The following is a 17281-nucleotide window of genomic DNA, read 5'->3' as shown; positions in this document are numbered from 1 at the left end:
TATATATTTGAAAGGGCCTGGGAAAAGTCCCTTGATTAGGGTAGGGTTGCTTCATGTGAGTAGAAAATTGAAAAATTCAGCTTCATCTCATCACAAAAAGTAAGCGATTTTCAAATATTTACAAAGATACACAGTGTCTAAGCTACAACAAAGAAAAATATATATTTTAAATCCTTGAGCACATCACTAAGAGAGAGAGAGAGAAATGATTTCGACAATAATTTGAGTGAACTTTTCTAGTACAGTGAGAACGTAATCTCTATGAGTTCTGATTGGACAATTCTCATGTTGCTAGGCCGAGCAAGTATAAATTGTCCCATTAGAACTCGTGATAATAATATTCTCAATGTACTAGTTTGAATAGTCCCATTAAATCTCTTGAATAATATTCTCATTGTAGGCTACCAATCTGAATAGTCCCATTAGAACTCTTGAGAGTAATATTCACACTCTAGGCTACCAATATGAATAGTCCCATTAAATCTCTTGAAAATAATATTCTCACTAAACAAGACACGTTCACTGATTTTCTCACATGAGTGAGAATCCATCTATGAAGTTGGAAATTCTCCAGCTACCGTCGCCATCATGCGAATCACAATGGTATGCATAAGGGTGAGACCATACTAGGCGTGTTTTTTGCAGGCGTTTTCAGACTAGACGGCAGAGCAGGAAGCTCTCCAATTGGCTGATTATCAGCTGATTCCCGAACGCCAAAACAATGTCTGCCTCCATATGTCTGCTCACGTCTGCATGTTGTACAGGTTTCATTTTTTCTTCGTCTGTTGCTGTGGGCGTTGGCCTTGAAAGGACATGAGCTGTATGTATTCTCTGGTGGAGGTCCTTTACTGGAAATGGATAGATGTGCTGCTACAATCATGTGAGTAGATACATATTATTGAAAAAAATCATCCAAAGCGTTAAGCACACCACTGTAATTTGTATGATGGTGATAGCATAGAGAAATAAAATACTATTTAATAATTCACTTTCTGTGTAGTTGAGAAGTTGATATTGTGGTAATTATTCATATTGAATAAAAATACTAAGAAATTGTCTAAAACCACAGATTTATTGATAGTGTTACACCATTTTCAATCTCTGGTAAACTCTGTTAGAGATTGACAATGGTGTAACACTATCAATAAATCTGTGGTTTTTGACAATTTCTTAGTATTTCTATTTAATATGAATAATTATTTCTCTGGTGATGATGAAGATTTCAAAGTTTTGATGTTTGAAATTGTCCTGCTTTCGTCACCGTCATGAAATTTGAAAAAGTTTAAAGTTTTATGATATCACTTTTTGCTATTATAGAAAAAACGACTAGCAGTCATATTTTTTACAATAATGAATCACTCACTGTGACAACGAGATCTTGGTTGTCAACCAAGAAGATGGTGGACCTGCCGTTGTCACAGAGAGTGATTAATTCATTTATTGTAAAAAATATGACTGCTAGTCGTTTTTTTCTAATAGCAAAAAGTGATTTGATAATAAAGCAGTTCGTGATGCAAAACATCATTGAGAGTTTTATGATATTAATGATATGAGATTCTTGAGAAAAAGATTTAATTTGCAGTGGCGTTAAGTTTCAGTTCCCAAGTGACGACTTCAGTCGCTCTGTATTCACGGCTGTTATCTTTTACTGTTTATTATTGTAGGCTATAGTCCACCTAATATAATATGCTGACTACAGTATGCTCTGTTTTTATAATATTATTATGTCGACTATAGCCTACAATAATGTTGATATTATACAGTAATAGACTAACTGAAGTCAATGGATAGAGTCGTTGCTTAATAATTGGACCTCAAGGGAAACTTTTGAAATATCTTTTCAACTGTATCTTATAATAGTTATCAGCCTGTAGTGAGATTCACTTTAAGCTTTCAACATTGGTTGAGTATGGAAAGCACTCATGTTTTTTATAAGAAAAACGAATAATATAAAAAAGCAACATCATTAATTCTACTGTATTCAAATACAACCATTAAAAATCAAGAATTAAATCAAACAATGAGTCTCAAATTCTTTGAATAGAATAGAATTTATTTGTCAAGTTATTCACATAAATACATGGACACTGTCAGATTAGGTACAATTTCAAATCACACAAGTAAGGAAGACAAACAATTTGATATACAGATTGATTGATTGATTAATTAATTGCCTTTATTAGGGCGGAGTTAGGACTCCTGGTCCTCTCTACCACACAACCCTAAAGATATAGTGATATAAAGATAGACAACAGTATTAAAGACAAGTCATATTATTCAAAGTTGAAACCACTCAGGATCATGTCATGCCACTCCTGTAGTGAATAAAGTGGCTTGGATTTCTTAACCACTTTTGCATTTATATACATTTGAACCTCCTGAAAGTAATATGTCTAGCATTCAATGGCAGCCTATTACATAGTTTTATGATCATGTAATTAAAATCATCTGAGTCTTTGTCAACACAAGAAGTGTCACAGTCATTAAAGTCTATGAGTGAATTAAATAGATAAAGATCAACGATAAAATAAAATTAGTGATGTTTGATTCAATGCATGTTGGAAAAATTGCTCAAATTTTAAAAAGAGTAGCTATTAATTAAGACCGATTACCCAATCATACTGATAAGGTAACTGCAAACTCATAATGATGTTTGATTTACAAACTTGTTCAAATTGTGTAATTTATAAATCCTCGGGGTTGTTACTCAAAAAATATTATTATACATTCCGATGTATCCTATTCTATAAGAAATGGGATCAGGCTTTATTAAGTTTAATAAAATTACAACATAGTTGAGACTTACTTATTAGGTTTCAAGTTATGTCTGAAAGATTCTGTTGCTCCTATGCTCATAAATGAATATTGAAATTTTTGTCAAGACTTACTTAAATAAGATAGAGAGTGATTCGTGAATAGGTATTTTTAAAGTATATTATAAAGCAGGATCCTCACAATACCAATGAACGTGACCGGTACAATGCGAATAAGGTACAATCATTCTTGCTTTGCCGAGCTAAGTGGGAGTAGCTCCATTAGAACCCATGGGAATAATAACATAGAGAAAATATAGAATAATAAGATATCCTATGGTATAGGTAGCCTAATATTTTAAATTTTACTGTTAACTCAAGCCGATAGTCCTAGTACTTCTGTCTTGTGGAGCTATGTTACGCTGGTAGTCTCTCATACTGTCATACTGCTGCTGAGAGACTACCAGCGTCACATAGCTTCATGTAAAATAACTTCTACTAGGGCTATCGGCTTAGTTGTCATTGAACATTTCAACATAAACACCCTATACCATGGTATATCTATTCATGCAATATTTCAATTCTAAATTAGGAAATTAAAAACGTTTTGGGCAATAGCCTGTTTTTTCTTTTCCGATCATTGTATTGTTTGTGCTAACCTAATAAATAAATCTAGCCTACTCCATGATTTTCTCTATGATGAAAATACCCTGAATGATACAGTATCACAAAATGATACAGGATCAAAACAATATGATACAGTATCACAAAGTGATACAGGATCAACACAATATGATACAGTATCATCTCAACTTGATACACAACACCAACATTTGATACAAAACTTCCAAACTTTGAATGAATTCTACAAGCCATGGGGTATCTTTTTATCCTATCGTTTATCTATGCTATAACTGTGATACAGTATCAACACTATGCGATACAGTATCACAAAATCACAGTACTTGCCTATCTTTTCTCTACAGTATCACTCTCTATTCATCAAATAGTTCAGAATTCAATAATAGTCGGCAATCCAAACTGCAAAACATTCTAGCTTGAAAGTAATTTTTGTTTTGACATGTTCACAGTCCTTGGACAGGAGATAAAGATGCCCTCTCTGTCACCTACAATGACAGCTGGTACCATTGTGAAGTGGTTGAAGAAGGAGGGAGATACGATTGCACCGGGTGATGTTCTGTGCGAGATACAAACTGACAAAGCTGTCATGGCGTTTGAAACTGAGGAGGAGGGAATTCTTGCTAAAATTATGGTGAGTTATTTTTTGTTTGGACTATTGATGTATTGTATTTTATGTTAACCTTCCGGTAGACCCGCCCTACTCAATCACACGAGCAGTCGCGTGTTGTACTTTTTACAACATCCAATTTTCCAAGTGTTATGTACTCTACCTTCAAAACATATTCATTATTTGTATAATTACTTTTTCCATCTTCTTGGATTATTTTACGCCTATGAAGATTTGGATGATTACCATTTCATAGCCCAATAAGGTACATCAAGCAAAGCCATCAATTCTGTGTTATTGGTTCGTTTACAGTCCCCGCATACAGTCTTTCCCTATCTTATGCACTGTGGCGACTAAATGGCACCTACAGACTGAACCATTGCTCGGTTGATACTGCAACTCAGTGAAGTGATGGGGGAAAGTTTTGGAATGAATAGGTGACTCATTCACTGACAACACCCCATTCAATAGTTTTGTGCAGCAAAGAAACTGACACTGTTGTACTTATTACAACAGCGTGACTGCCGGAAGGATAATAATTGTTAATAGACTGATTGAATACCTCTCTTGTACAGACGGTTCAGTGACGATAAAAAGGTTGAAATTTCTGTTACTTGCATACTTGTGGAAATCCTAATAGACCGGCATAATAATCCGGCCTTGCAGCCGTGGTCGTGATTTGTCTCATCTGATCATCAGAGAGTAGACGTCCTCCCAAAAATTATCTTCTGAAGAAGATGGCTCTTTAATCGTCTCTTGAAGTAAACAGTTCTCTCTCATTTTAATAGAAGATTAATAGTCAAAGACGACTATATTATTGATGGAAGACTAAAGCTGGATTCATACAGAACAGTTAAAAGTAAAAATTTAATTTCCTGAAGTTCTTTGGAATTTTTCATACTCACTCGACCGAGCTGAGTGGGAATAGTCCAATTAGAGCTCATAAGAATTATATTTCCAAGGTCACTGTTGTATGCGAATCCGGCTTAATACTTTTCCGGCTCCGTACACCCTTCTTGATGAAATAAAAATATTGATTGTCAGATAAATTTCATGATTCACCAAATAAATTCAAGTGTGACATGAGATACATTGATTTTTTGGTGGTAGGAAGTTCGCCGGGTAAACTAGTATCATATACTAGTAGTTCTGTGAACAGTAGACCTCACACAGTATTCTCATCCACAAGTACCTGATTGGAACTATAGACCTTATGGAAATACAGCAATAGACTGGCTTCTCCACACATCTGTGTAATCACTTGTCAGCTGATTTATGATGAATAATTCTATAGTCTGATTTTTACTTTCCTTGCCCTACTACCATAGGTAAGGAAAGTATTGCTTTCCAAAAAAAATTAAGGTACCCCAATTTCAAGTTTTCTATACGTTTCAAGGTCCCCTGAGTCCAAAAACATGATTTTTGGGTGTTGGTCTGTGTGTGTGTGTGTGTGTGTGTGTATGTGTGTATGTGTGTATGTCTGTGAACACGATAACTCCATTCCTAATTAACCGATTGACTTGAAATTCTAAACTTAAGGTCCTTATACCATGAGGACCCGACAATAAGAAATTCAATAAAATTCAATTCAAGATGGCGGAAAAAATGGCAGATAATTACTAAAAAACCATGTTTTTCACGATTTTCTCAAAAACGGCTCTAACGATTTTCTTTAAATTTATACCATGGATAGCTATTTATAAGCCCTATCAACTGACATGAGTCTCATTTCTGGGAAAATTGCAGGAGCTGCGTAATATTATCGAGAAAAATGGCGGATAATTACTAAAAAACCATGTTTTTCACGATTTTCTCGAAAACGGCTCTAACGATTTTCTTCAAATTTATACCATGGATAGCTATTTATAAGCCCTATCAACTGACATGAGTCTTATTTCTAGGAAAATTGCAGGAGCTGCGTAATATTCTCGAGAAAAATGGCGGATAATTACTGAAAAACCATGTTTTTCACGATTTTCTCAAAAATTACTCGACTGATTTATTTCAAATTCATACTCTGTATAGTTATTTATCAGCCCCATCAACTGGCATGAGTCTCCTCTCTGGGAAACTAATGGGGGGTTCACCCCATCCTTGAGAAATGTACTTTGTAACCTCCTTCTCGTGCATGAAGTAGGTAGGTAGAGCAGTCTATAAAAATAACACATAGTCGAGATATTTCATCTGTAGAACAGCTGTTTTGACGACTTTTAAAAAATCATCGGATTTCACAATTTACACAAAGGAAAAAGTACTCTGAAAACAATAATTATATACACACATACACTACGATCGTAGTTTCAAATAATTATGTTGCCGCCAATCGTCATTATGTTATTTCTCTAAATTATTATCGTTTAAGAATGAGGCTCCCAGTTCAATGAGCAAGGAAAGTTGTGTGAGTGTACCACACCAGATTTTTACTCTAATATTGGCGTATGAAGGAGGCTCCTTTTTCCTTTTATATTATCCTTGAAATACAAAATTTCCCAAAACCTTGTATGTACGTCGACGCGCAATAAATTAAAAAAGGAACATACCTGTCAAATTTCATAAAAATCTATTACCGCGTTTCGCCGTAAATGCGCAACATATAAACATTAAGAGAAATGCCAAACCTCACTTCGCTCGGTCAATAATATCAACTGTCGTTAATTCTTGTTTTAATAAATTATATTTTATTAGTCAAGAGAATATATTTTTCAATTATTAAATAATGAATTTCCGGAATTATGATAATATATTTTCTTAATAATTATATTTCCAGATTGATAAAAACGATCTAAGTTAGCAACATTGCGGAACTAGAAAAGGATAGTGCCATCTACTTTGTCGAATGATAGACAAGGATAGCAACACCAATGTTAATCGAATACTGTCATTATAACGTCGACCTCCTCACTATAGTGGCTTTTATTTGATATTATCCATTTGGTTAACTGATAGCCTAACTATGTGAGGTTAATTTTTCTCATTTTTGTGTAAATATCTCCACTATTTTCAATAATTTTTTGGTGATTTTTCCAGGTGCCTTCCGGCGAAGGAGAGGTGCAGGTCGGTACCCTGATAGCCCTTATGGTAGCAGAGGGGGAAGACTGGAAAACGGCTGAGGTTCCCAGTGGTGGGGCGGGCAGTGGAGAAGCCTCCTCCCCAGCCCCCTCTTCTGTAGCTGCAGCTCCGTCTGGTGGCAGTGGTGAGAAACAATTTATTATATCAGATTCATCCATCTATCAACTTACTTATGGTGAGGTGAAATCATTTTTATCAATCTATCGACTTGCTATCCATACAATCATAATACATCCACTTACGATGGTGAGGTGAAATCAGAAAGGTGAAAATTGTATGTTGTTGGGTTAGGAGAACGTGGAGGCCATGCATAGTAAGCCTTGTCATTGAGGCTCTTTATTCATTTACTTATTATATTCAATTGGAGAAGATTGTTTTAATTTTCGGAACAAAATATTTCAAATTAATATTTATTTTACAGTTGTGAGTGCTAATAAGTAGAAGGAATTTTGTTATCAATTCGGATCTTAATCTTTCTAAATTCAAAATAAATTGTTTCAAGTGTTTGTGTTTTGTTTCAATGTGGAAGTTAGTGAAGAATTGGAAAGTCGCACATAACCTTTATCTGGACAATTTATTTTATGAAATTGGGATGAAAAGAAGTTTTGGACTGTAGTATGTTTCTTTGTCCTTAAGTTGATTGTAAATGATGAATAAATAAATGAATAAAATAAATTAGAAGCAGACGTTAGGTCATGTCAGAGGCCCTGGAATTGGTCAGTTGCGACCTGAAAACTCTGACACCAGACCTGAGCCAACCAGGTTACTCGATATTATAATTATTATTAGGCTATTCAATTTTTATACATTTATAGATACAATAGCATTCTCAACTCATTATGAGTGATTGGGAAAGAAACAACAGGCTTGCTCCTTTAAGTGATCCGTGGTCTAGTGGATAGAGTGCTTGCTTAGTAGCCTAGAGTTCCCCAGTTCAAGCCCACTCATCAACGACAAGGTTTTGACCTGGTCACTCCCGTGTTGTTGGATGGGCACGTCCTCATGCATGTGAATTAATGGAAAGTTTTGTATTCTATTACTGTGTATTATCATAGGGAAACAATAGCTTGAGTAGATATCCCATGGTATAGGGTGTTTATGTCGCAACTTTTACTGTTATCTCAAACCGATTACTATCGATTATTGAAGATTTCTACTGTTTTGACGGGTAAGAGTGTTTGAACAGCACAATATGAGAGACTACCAGCGTCACACACCTTTTTGGGAAAGAAATACGTGCTCTATCAGCTTGAGAAAACAGTAAAAGTTGCGACATAAACGCCCTATACCATGGGATATCTACTCAAGCTATTGTTTCTCTATGGTATTATTAAAGTCTATGTATGTAGACTAAAGCCTACAATGATATATGCAGTATGATAGACTACAATCTATATATATAAAAGCGAAATGGCACTCACTCACTCACTCACTCACTGACTGACTGACTCACTCACTCGCAGAACTAAAAATCTACCGGACCAAAAACGTTCAAATTTGGTAGGTATGTTCAGTTGGCCCTTTAGAGGCGCACTAAGAAATCTTTTGGCAATATTTTAATTCTAAGGGTGGTTTTTAAGGGTTTAAAGTTCGTCTTTTAGCATGTATATTCTTCTTATTCCAATCTCTTAATTATAATTGAAAAATGTCCATACCATATGTTAATATAGAACTATAATCTAGAGAGAGTACCTCTTCGAAACAGTTGTTAACTGGTAACTAAATTAATAATTTTGTCAGGTTGGCATTGAGTTGAGTTGACTTTGTTAGGTTGGCACAAAGTTGAAGATTGAAATGCATTTATCGCGGAAAAATTGATTGGGCACTGCTACTTCAATCAGAGCTATTCCTGGGAATATTATATCGCCTGATATGGCGAGCGAAGCGAGCCCGCTGATCTTATATTTTACGGGGGTCCAGGGGGCGGAGCCCCCTGGCTAGACGGATATGGCGAGCGAAGCGAGCCTGACGGCTAGTCGATAATACAGCGCGGCTGTAGCTGAGCGGCTAGAGTCGCCGCTGAGGAATTGGACCTCAAGTTTAATGTGACTTGTATTGTAGAGTTGGGCTAGCTTATGATGTAGGGTGTTTATGATCCATATTCTACTGTTAACTCAAGCGTATAGTCGTAGTAGTTGTTTTTGGTGAAGCCTTGAGAGTAGCCGCTGGTAGTCTCTCATACTGTGCCGTTCTTACATTCTCACCCCAACAAAACTGTAATAATGGAAAGTAGTCGACTGTAATCGACTTGAAATTTGGAAGCTAATACCATGGGATATCTTCTTATGCTATCTTTTCTCTATGGTAGGACATTGATAGTCATTTTCATTAATACAAAGTAATAAAGGATTAAACTTTGATGAATATAATCAAGTGGAGAATGTGAGTGAATAGAGCAGTTTTATGTTTGATATTGCAGTCCCTGGTACAAGCGTGATGATGCCAGCCCTATCTCCTACAATGTCGGAGGGCGAAATTGTCTCTTGGCTGAAGAAGGAAGGTGAAAAGCTGTCTCCCGGTGATGTGCTCTGCGAGATCCAGACGGACAAAGCTGTCATGTCCATGGAAGTTGACGATGAGGGAGTTCTCGCCAAAATATTGGTATGTATCTTGGTCTTTGAATTGATTTTTAGGCTATTCGCACACCAGTTAGTCAAGACAAGACAATAAGTCACAATAGTCACAATACTTCACATAGCTGGTTGTGGAGCAACACACACTGATTAGTCATTGCAATTAGACATATCTTCATAAGCAGACATGTGAAGTATTGTGACTAAACGTGTCGTGTCTTGTCTTGACTCATCGGTGTGCGCCTAGCCTCACAGTAATGGTTTTCCTATCTCATCTCATGATTGGTATCTAACCCCGACTTAGTCGGGGTCTTAGACAATCTGCATGTAGTAATAAATATCAAGTTATTAGATAGCTTGGAGGGTGAAACAAGTGTATCTAATTATACGAATTTTCCTGTAGTGAGGTCCACGTTATAATGGCAGTGTTTGATTAGCAATGGTATTGCTATCCTTGTCTATCATTCAACAAAGCGGATAGTGCTATCTCTTTCTCGCTCTGCTCTGTTGCCAGGTCGTCTTTCAACAATGTAGAATTAGTAATTGATAAACAAAATATTTCATCCTTATGAAAATTCATTATGGAGTTATTGAAAAATATTATTTCTTGCTTAATAAAATATAATTGATTATTTAAAACGTGAATGAACAGTTAATATTACATCAATAAACCTTTATCAGCTACCGTCTATAGAAGACATTGACAAGATAGAGGTTCGGCAACGTTGATCTCCTATCTTTCTCCACTGCCATTATAACGTGGACCTCACCATAGTTGATTCTCGACTTTTGTTGCACTAATAAAGATTAACCAGCTAAGAACCTTCTGTGTATTTTTTATTGTGCAAAAGAAAGATTATTAAAATTTCTCTTACAACTAAGTTTCTTAGTATAGTTGAAGATGTGTTGGATTTAACACAGTCCTGTAACTGCATTACTTCTGGTAATGTTGGAATTGCAGTCCTGTAATTAAATTAATAGAAGTGGGTTTCACAACCAAACTAACTTAAGATGGCGTTTTTTAATACTATGGAGAAGTTTTACAACAGACTCATCAGCAATAATGTGTTCAACAAATTTTATCGAGATTTTATTTCCTTTATTACCCAGGTACCGGCTCAAACGAAAGTCGGTTCTTTAGTTTTTGTCGATAAGAACAAATTTTATCGAGATTTTATTTCCTTTATTACCCAGGTACCGGATCAAACGAAAGTCGGTTCTTTAGTTTTTGTCGATAAGAACAAATTTTATCGAGATTTTATTTCCTTTATTACCCAGGTACCGGATCAAACGAAAGTCGGTTCTTTAGTTTTTGTCGATAAGAACAAATTTTATCGAGATTTTATTCCTTTATTACCCAGTACCGGATCAAACGAAAGTCGGTTCTTTAGTTTTTGTCGATAAGAACAAATTTTATCGAGATTTTATTTCCTTTATTACCCAGGTACCGGATCAAACGAAAGTCGGTTCTTTAGTTTTTGTCGATAAGAACAAATTTTATCGAGATTTTATTTCCTTTATTACCCAGGTACCGGATCAAACGAAAGTCGGTTCTTTAGTTTTTGTCGATAAGAACAAATTTTATCGAGATTTTATTTCCTTTATTACCCAGGTACCGGATCAAACGAAAGTCGGTTCTTTAGTTTTTGTCGATAAGAACAAATTTTATCGAGATTTTATTTCCTTTATTACCCAGGTACCGGATCAAACGAAAGTCGGTTCTTTAGTTTTTGTCGATAAGAACTACAGATGGAAATTACTGAGATATTGCAATTATTCAAATGCTAATGAATTAATTATTATTAAACGAAAATCCAAATTAAATGCTGTAATTCACCCCGAAGACTTCTGCTACTGCAAATATTGACAACAGGGTGAACAGCTAGATGGAAATTCGATGAGCGCTTCTATTCAAAAAATAATTTGTTAGCCCGGGAATCGAACCCAGTACCTCCTAATTGCCGGTCAGGAATGCTTACCCTTACACCAAACCGACAATCTCTGGATAGCAGCGCTCATTTTATATGAAGCCAGCGGCCAGCCAGTCTACAGATGGAAATTATCCAGAGATTGTCGGTTTGATGTAAGTGTAAGCATTCCGACCGACAATTAGGAGGTACTGGGTTCGATTCCCGGGCTGACAAATTATTTTTGAATAGAAACGCTCATCGAATTTCCATCTAGTTGTTTACCCTGTTGTCAATATTTCCGGTAGCAGAAGTCTTTGGGGTGAATTACAGCATTTAATTTGGATTATCGTTTAATAATCATCGATAAGAACTGATCTACGATTTTGTTGTGTATTGTATATTGTACAAAATGAAGATAAATATATGAGTTTGTTGTATTGTTGCCCAGGTACCAGCTCAAACAAAAGCCCAAGTGGGACAGTTGATAGCTCTAGTGGTGGCTGAAGGAGAGGACTGGACAGATGTGCAGATTCCTGCTATGGGTGGGGCCCAGGGGGAAACACCCAGTGTGGGTTCAGCCCCCACTCCTCCAAGTCCCACTGTGGGATCGCCAGCTCCCGCCGTTGCTCATCAGTTGCATGGGTAAGCTATACTGAGGTCCACGTTATAATGGCGATATTTGATTAACATTGGTGTTGCTATCCTTGTGTATCTTTCGACAAAGCAGATAGCGAATGTATCAAATCATAGTGTTGTGTATCAAGTTGAGATGACACTGTATCATACTGGTTTGATACTGTATCATGTAGTGGTTGTTCTTGTTGTTTAGTAAGGTCCACGTTATAATGGCAGTATTTGATTAGTATTGTTGTTGCAATCCTTGTCTATCATTCGACAAAGTAGACATTGGATGTATCAAATCATGGTGTTGTGTATCAAGTTGATATGATACTGTATCATATTGTGTTGATACTGTCATTATAACGTGAATCTCACTATATCAACTGTTTGTCTGTTCATTAATTCGTTTCAAATTTTAGCTATTCAAATTTCAATTATAATTATCTTTATTCATTACAAAAAGCATACGGGTGTCGTCTACTATTCTAACAAAAGTAATAGTATGATGCTATTATAAGAAGAGATAAACTCAATCCACTGGAAAGAAACAATATCCTGAGTGAGATTCATGTTTCAATGTCAGCTTCTGATTAACATTGATTTGCCATCCTCCTCTGATATTAGACAAAGCAGATAAATGCATCCTTTTCTACCTTCGCAATGTGCCATATAGTTTTTAGGCTATTAAAAAATATAATGGAATACCAGACTATTCAATCTCATATTAGAATTCATTTCCAGGTTATAAAATGACATATTTCGAAGGTGAATATTATAAATTATTCTTTTTTGACAGAATTACTGTCAAATAGAATGAAAATTACTCTTTCTAGGTGGGGTTTCACACCAAAGCTTGGCCGAGCGGAATCCGCTTGCTCGCTAACTATTCAGGATTTAGTCGGGAGAATTCAAATCAACGCCGGGCCGAGCCGAGCGGATTTGTGCAGTCGGCTTGACGCTCAACTCGAGCGTTTTCGACCAAGCGGATTCTGTTTCTTTCAGTTTAGTTCGATCTTCCCACGTAGTGAGTTGCGCAGTATTTGTGTTTTTAACTTGAAAAATGTCTTAAAAAGCAAATCAGCAATCGGCTTCAGTGCGAACGCAGGCAGATTCCGCTCGGCTCGGCATCGCATTTCTCCGCCCAGCTCGGCTCGGCCCAGCCCAGCTTTGCTGTGAAATCCGCCTAATTGAATAACTTACTTATGAAAGCGTTGTAAGTTATCCGAAACAGTTCCATCCAGAACCAGTATGTGTACTTTGTCTCCTATAAAAAATGCCCTTGTTAATTGAATATTTTTATGAAAAAGTTGTAATCTGTACTTTCACTCAAATAACAGTTACATTCAATTTTGATGAAGTTTATATTCTATTTTAACCCTATTTTTCATTGTTTACAGTTTATTTGGCCCAGCAGTGAGAGCCCTCCTAGAACAATACCATCTGACCGGCAAGGAGATTGAAGCCACTGGAAAAAATAGTCGCATACTAAAAGCAGACGTCTTGAAATACATCACCGACAAAAACCTCCAACCTAAACCACCTGTGCAGGTGCCGCTCCCTGGAGGTAGCACATCTACATCCACCTCTACTTCCACCTCCTCCTCGACATCACAACCTACCGTTCTAGGTAGGAAAAAGACCGGTTACACAGACGTTGAAATAACGTCGATGCGTTTAACGATCGCGAAACGGTTGACGCAATCGAAGAGTGAAATCCCGCACGCCTATTCCACACTGCAGGCCGAGATCGACTCGTTGTTGACGTTGCGTAAACAGTTGAAAAACGTTGGCGTCAACGTCTCCGTCAACGATTTCGTTGTGAAAGCCGTTGCACGCTCGTTGAAACAGTGTCCGTTCGTTAACAAGTTGTACGTTAACGACCAGATTACATCTTATAATGGGGTTGATATTTCGGTGGCCGTTGCAACGCCCAACGGGTTGATAACTCCGATATTGAAGTCGGCGGATATGAAAACGGTTGATCAGATTTCGGAGGAGATTCGGGAGTTGGCCGGTAGAGCGCGTGAGGGTAAACTACAGTTACACGAATTTCAAGGGGGCAGTTTCACGATTTCGAATCTAGGTATGTTTGGGATCACTGAGTTTAGCGCTATCATAAATCCGCCCCAAATTGCGATATTAGCGGTGGGTGGGGGACAACCCTATGTAAAGCTTGATGGTAGAGCGGCAACGGTGATGTCGGCAACACTGTCTTATGACGCGAGAGCATTGTCTGAAGGCGACGTTGCCGCTTTTATGGAGGTTCTGCAAGGTTATCTGGAGAATCCGGCCTCGCTTTTAGCGTCTGATAGTGCCTCACATGTGGTCAAGACTAAGGTTTCCGCTGAAGCGTATGTTTGAACAATGGTTCATCGATATTTTTGTAAATTATTGTTCAAGTATGATGAGATTTTATAACTAAGTTTGCTCCTGGAACGTATCATTGAAAGGTGTCTTAAATAATTGTGGTATAATAATCTTCCAAATTGTTGATGTAAAGATGAAGATATTATACCTAAGGTGACACTTGAACGGTGTATATAATGGTGGAATCTAGTAAATTCTTCTTGAATTATGCATTTGGAAGTGCTACATTGTAAATAGCAATAATTACCTCAGTAGTGTGAGAGATGAGGCTAAATTAATTAGGATGGAATTATTTCCAGTTGCACTAAATATATTGAAATCTTTATTTTTGTCCCTTTAATAGAGTAGGACTAAATATAATTTGGTCTAATTATTTTGAATGATATTCAGACTTGATTCAATTTCATTATTTAATTACAATAAAATTGTAGAATTTAAACTGATTTGTAATATTTTATTTATTATTTATTGTTATTTACAATAAAATTGTAAAGTTTCAACCGTTTCACCTTTTTGAATAAATAATTTTTTTTGAAAGTAATATTATATTAATTATCGTTTCTACAGTTTTGAAGTTTATTATAAATATGTTATAAAGCTTTAAATATTTTACAAGTATAAATTATTGGTTGTAATTATCTTGAAAAACGAATCGTTCTTCTATTTTTGGGAATCCTAACAGATATGGAGAAAAATATAAATGGTAAGCTAGTAATTATGTACATGAGATCATGGTCTTACGCTTGGGGTGGAAAATTAAGGATGAGCTTTGTTTTTGTTTCAATAATGTTGATACATTGTTCCAATCTTTCACAAAATTTGGTTATTTTTAAAAGTTTGCATCACCAATTTGATAGTTTTCAAGACGTTGAACTTTATTTTAAATGAATTGTTTAAGCTCGTTTCTTTTAATAACCGGAGGTGTTGTTGAGTTGAAACATTTTTATTCAGTTGTATATTTTTTTCAATTAACTTTATCTTCTTTTCATATGACTTTAGCATTCCTGGTAGTGATTTACTCGCCAATTCCAACGTACAATAATATTTTCTTTTACGTACAAATTTATTCGTGTTTGTTTGCTAGTCTGTTTTTTAGAAGATTGAAGAGTTTGTAGCTGTCAAAATGGGTTATATTTTCTTTTTTACAAAGCTTTATGTGTCCTTATTGGTTCAAAACTAATTGTATAGCTTTATGTTCATGTTATGTAGCTGGAATGTAGTGTTGACTATATTTGTATTCTATTGTTACCTGAACAACATTGTATCTATCAGGGTTCAGCCTGTGAATGTTTTTATAATTTTGATCTTGACATTGTTAGCGAATTGTTTTAAATATATATTTTCGTACAATTCAGCAAACTGTGTTTTATTGTGTTGAACTAAGATGGTAGTGTGAGATTCATTGTAAACTTCCAGCATTACATTGAAGTAGCAGCAAGTTTTTTATCATGTGGTTCTCAAGGTCTATGGAAAGATATTTCTATAGACATTGTGCTTTCCATTCAACCACTTTTGATAGTTTAAAATGAATCTCACTCCAGTTGCTCCACCTCATCTCATAGTAATGTTAAGGTGCGTCACAAAGTAGAAGGAATAACTTTCTTAAACTTTCTTCTCTGTGGGTGCGTACAGATATACGCGCCGCGAACATGAGCAATTCACTTTTAATCAGCTGATGCCAAGCTTTTTATATCTGTATCTTACCGTTTCTGTAAAAATACAGATATAATCAGCTGATTAAAAGTGAATTGCTCATGTTCGCGGCGCGTATATCTGTACGCACCTTAAGGTGTATGTGCACAATCTTGTTTTAAACTGTTGTTTGTTTAAACAGGGAATGAATCGCATTATGATAAATCCGACCATATCTCAAGGAATATTCAAGTGATCGTGTTTTAGGTTTAAATGTAGATTGTGGATGTGGCCCTTTATTGGTCTCTTATCTATGAATGCTGAAGATCTCCAGTGAGATTCACTTCAAACGGTCAGCTGAATTTCTTCCAAATAACATAATTGCTCCTCATTCAACGAATGCTGCTAATAGTCTAAAGCTGGGTTTACACCAAAGTTATTAAGAAAATGTTAATAACTTAATCCTTATAGATTCTATTAGATTAAACATAACTTATCATACACATGATAAACATATGTGTATGTCAAGTTCCGTTCAATCGAATAGAATATATGAGGATTCAGTTATTAACATTTTGTTAATAGCTTTGGTGTAAACGCAGATTAAAGTGAATTTCACTAGCATAGCATTTAAATGTCCGCTTTTTTTCAGGGCTATACTGAAATTGAAACATAAAAGAAGTTATCAAGTATTTTTTTATTTTATCACACAACACAATTAATTTCTTTGATACAATAGTGTGTTGTTTTTACTTTCCTTGCCCTATTACCATAGGTAAGGAAAGTATTGCTTTCCGAAAAAAATTAAGGTACCCCAATTTCTAAATTTCTATACGTGTGAAGGTCCCCTGAGTCCAAAAAAGTGGTTTTTGGGTATTGGTCTGTATGTGTGTGTGTATATCTCATCTCCCAATTAACGGAATGACTTGAAATTTGGAACTTAAGGTCCTTACACTATGAGGATCCGACACGAACAATTTCGATCAAATGCAATTCAAGATGGCGGCTGAAATGTTGTCAAAAACAGGGGTTTTCGCGATTTTCTCGAAAACGGCTCCAACGATTTTGATCAAATTCATACCAAGAAAATAAGCACTATCAACTGCC

The 17281-nt window shown here is 35.9% G+C and overlaps 1 protein-coding gene across 1 annotated transcript; it reads left to right on the top strand.

The window, feature by feature from the left end:
* Positions 1-3844: 3844 nt before the first annotated feature.
* LOC111055142 (dihydrolipoyllysine-residue acetyltransferase component of pyruvate dehydrogenase complex) lies at positions 3845-15901 on the top strand (the record flags this gene model as incomplete). The annotated part of the gene is given in 5 exon segments (XM_039443824.1): positions 3845-4026; positions 7030-7195; positions 9491-9672; positions 12003-12196; positions 13573-15901. Coding segments are annotated over 5 exon segments (1688 nt in total), but the record flags the coding sequence as incomplete, so codon positions are not given.
* Positions 15902-17281: the final 1380 nt, after the last annotated feature.

The sequence above is a fragment of the Nilaparvata lugens genome, unplaced genomic scaffold (genome assembly GCF_014356525.2).
Source record: "Nilaparvata lugens isolate BPH unplaced genomic scaffold, ASM1435652v1 scaffold1639, whole genome shotgun sequence".
Classification (NCBI taxonomy): Eukaryota; Metazoa; Arthropoda; class Insecta; order Hemiptera; family Delphacidae; genus Nilaparvata; species Nilaparvata lugens.
The sequence above is the reverse complement of the archived record's forward strand: the minus strand, read 5'-3'. Positions and strand labels throughout refer to the sequence as shown.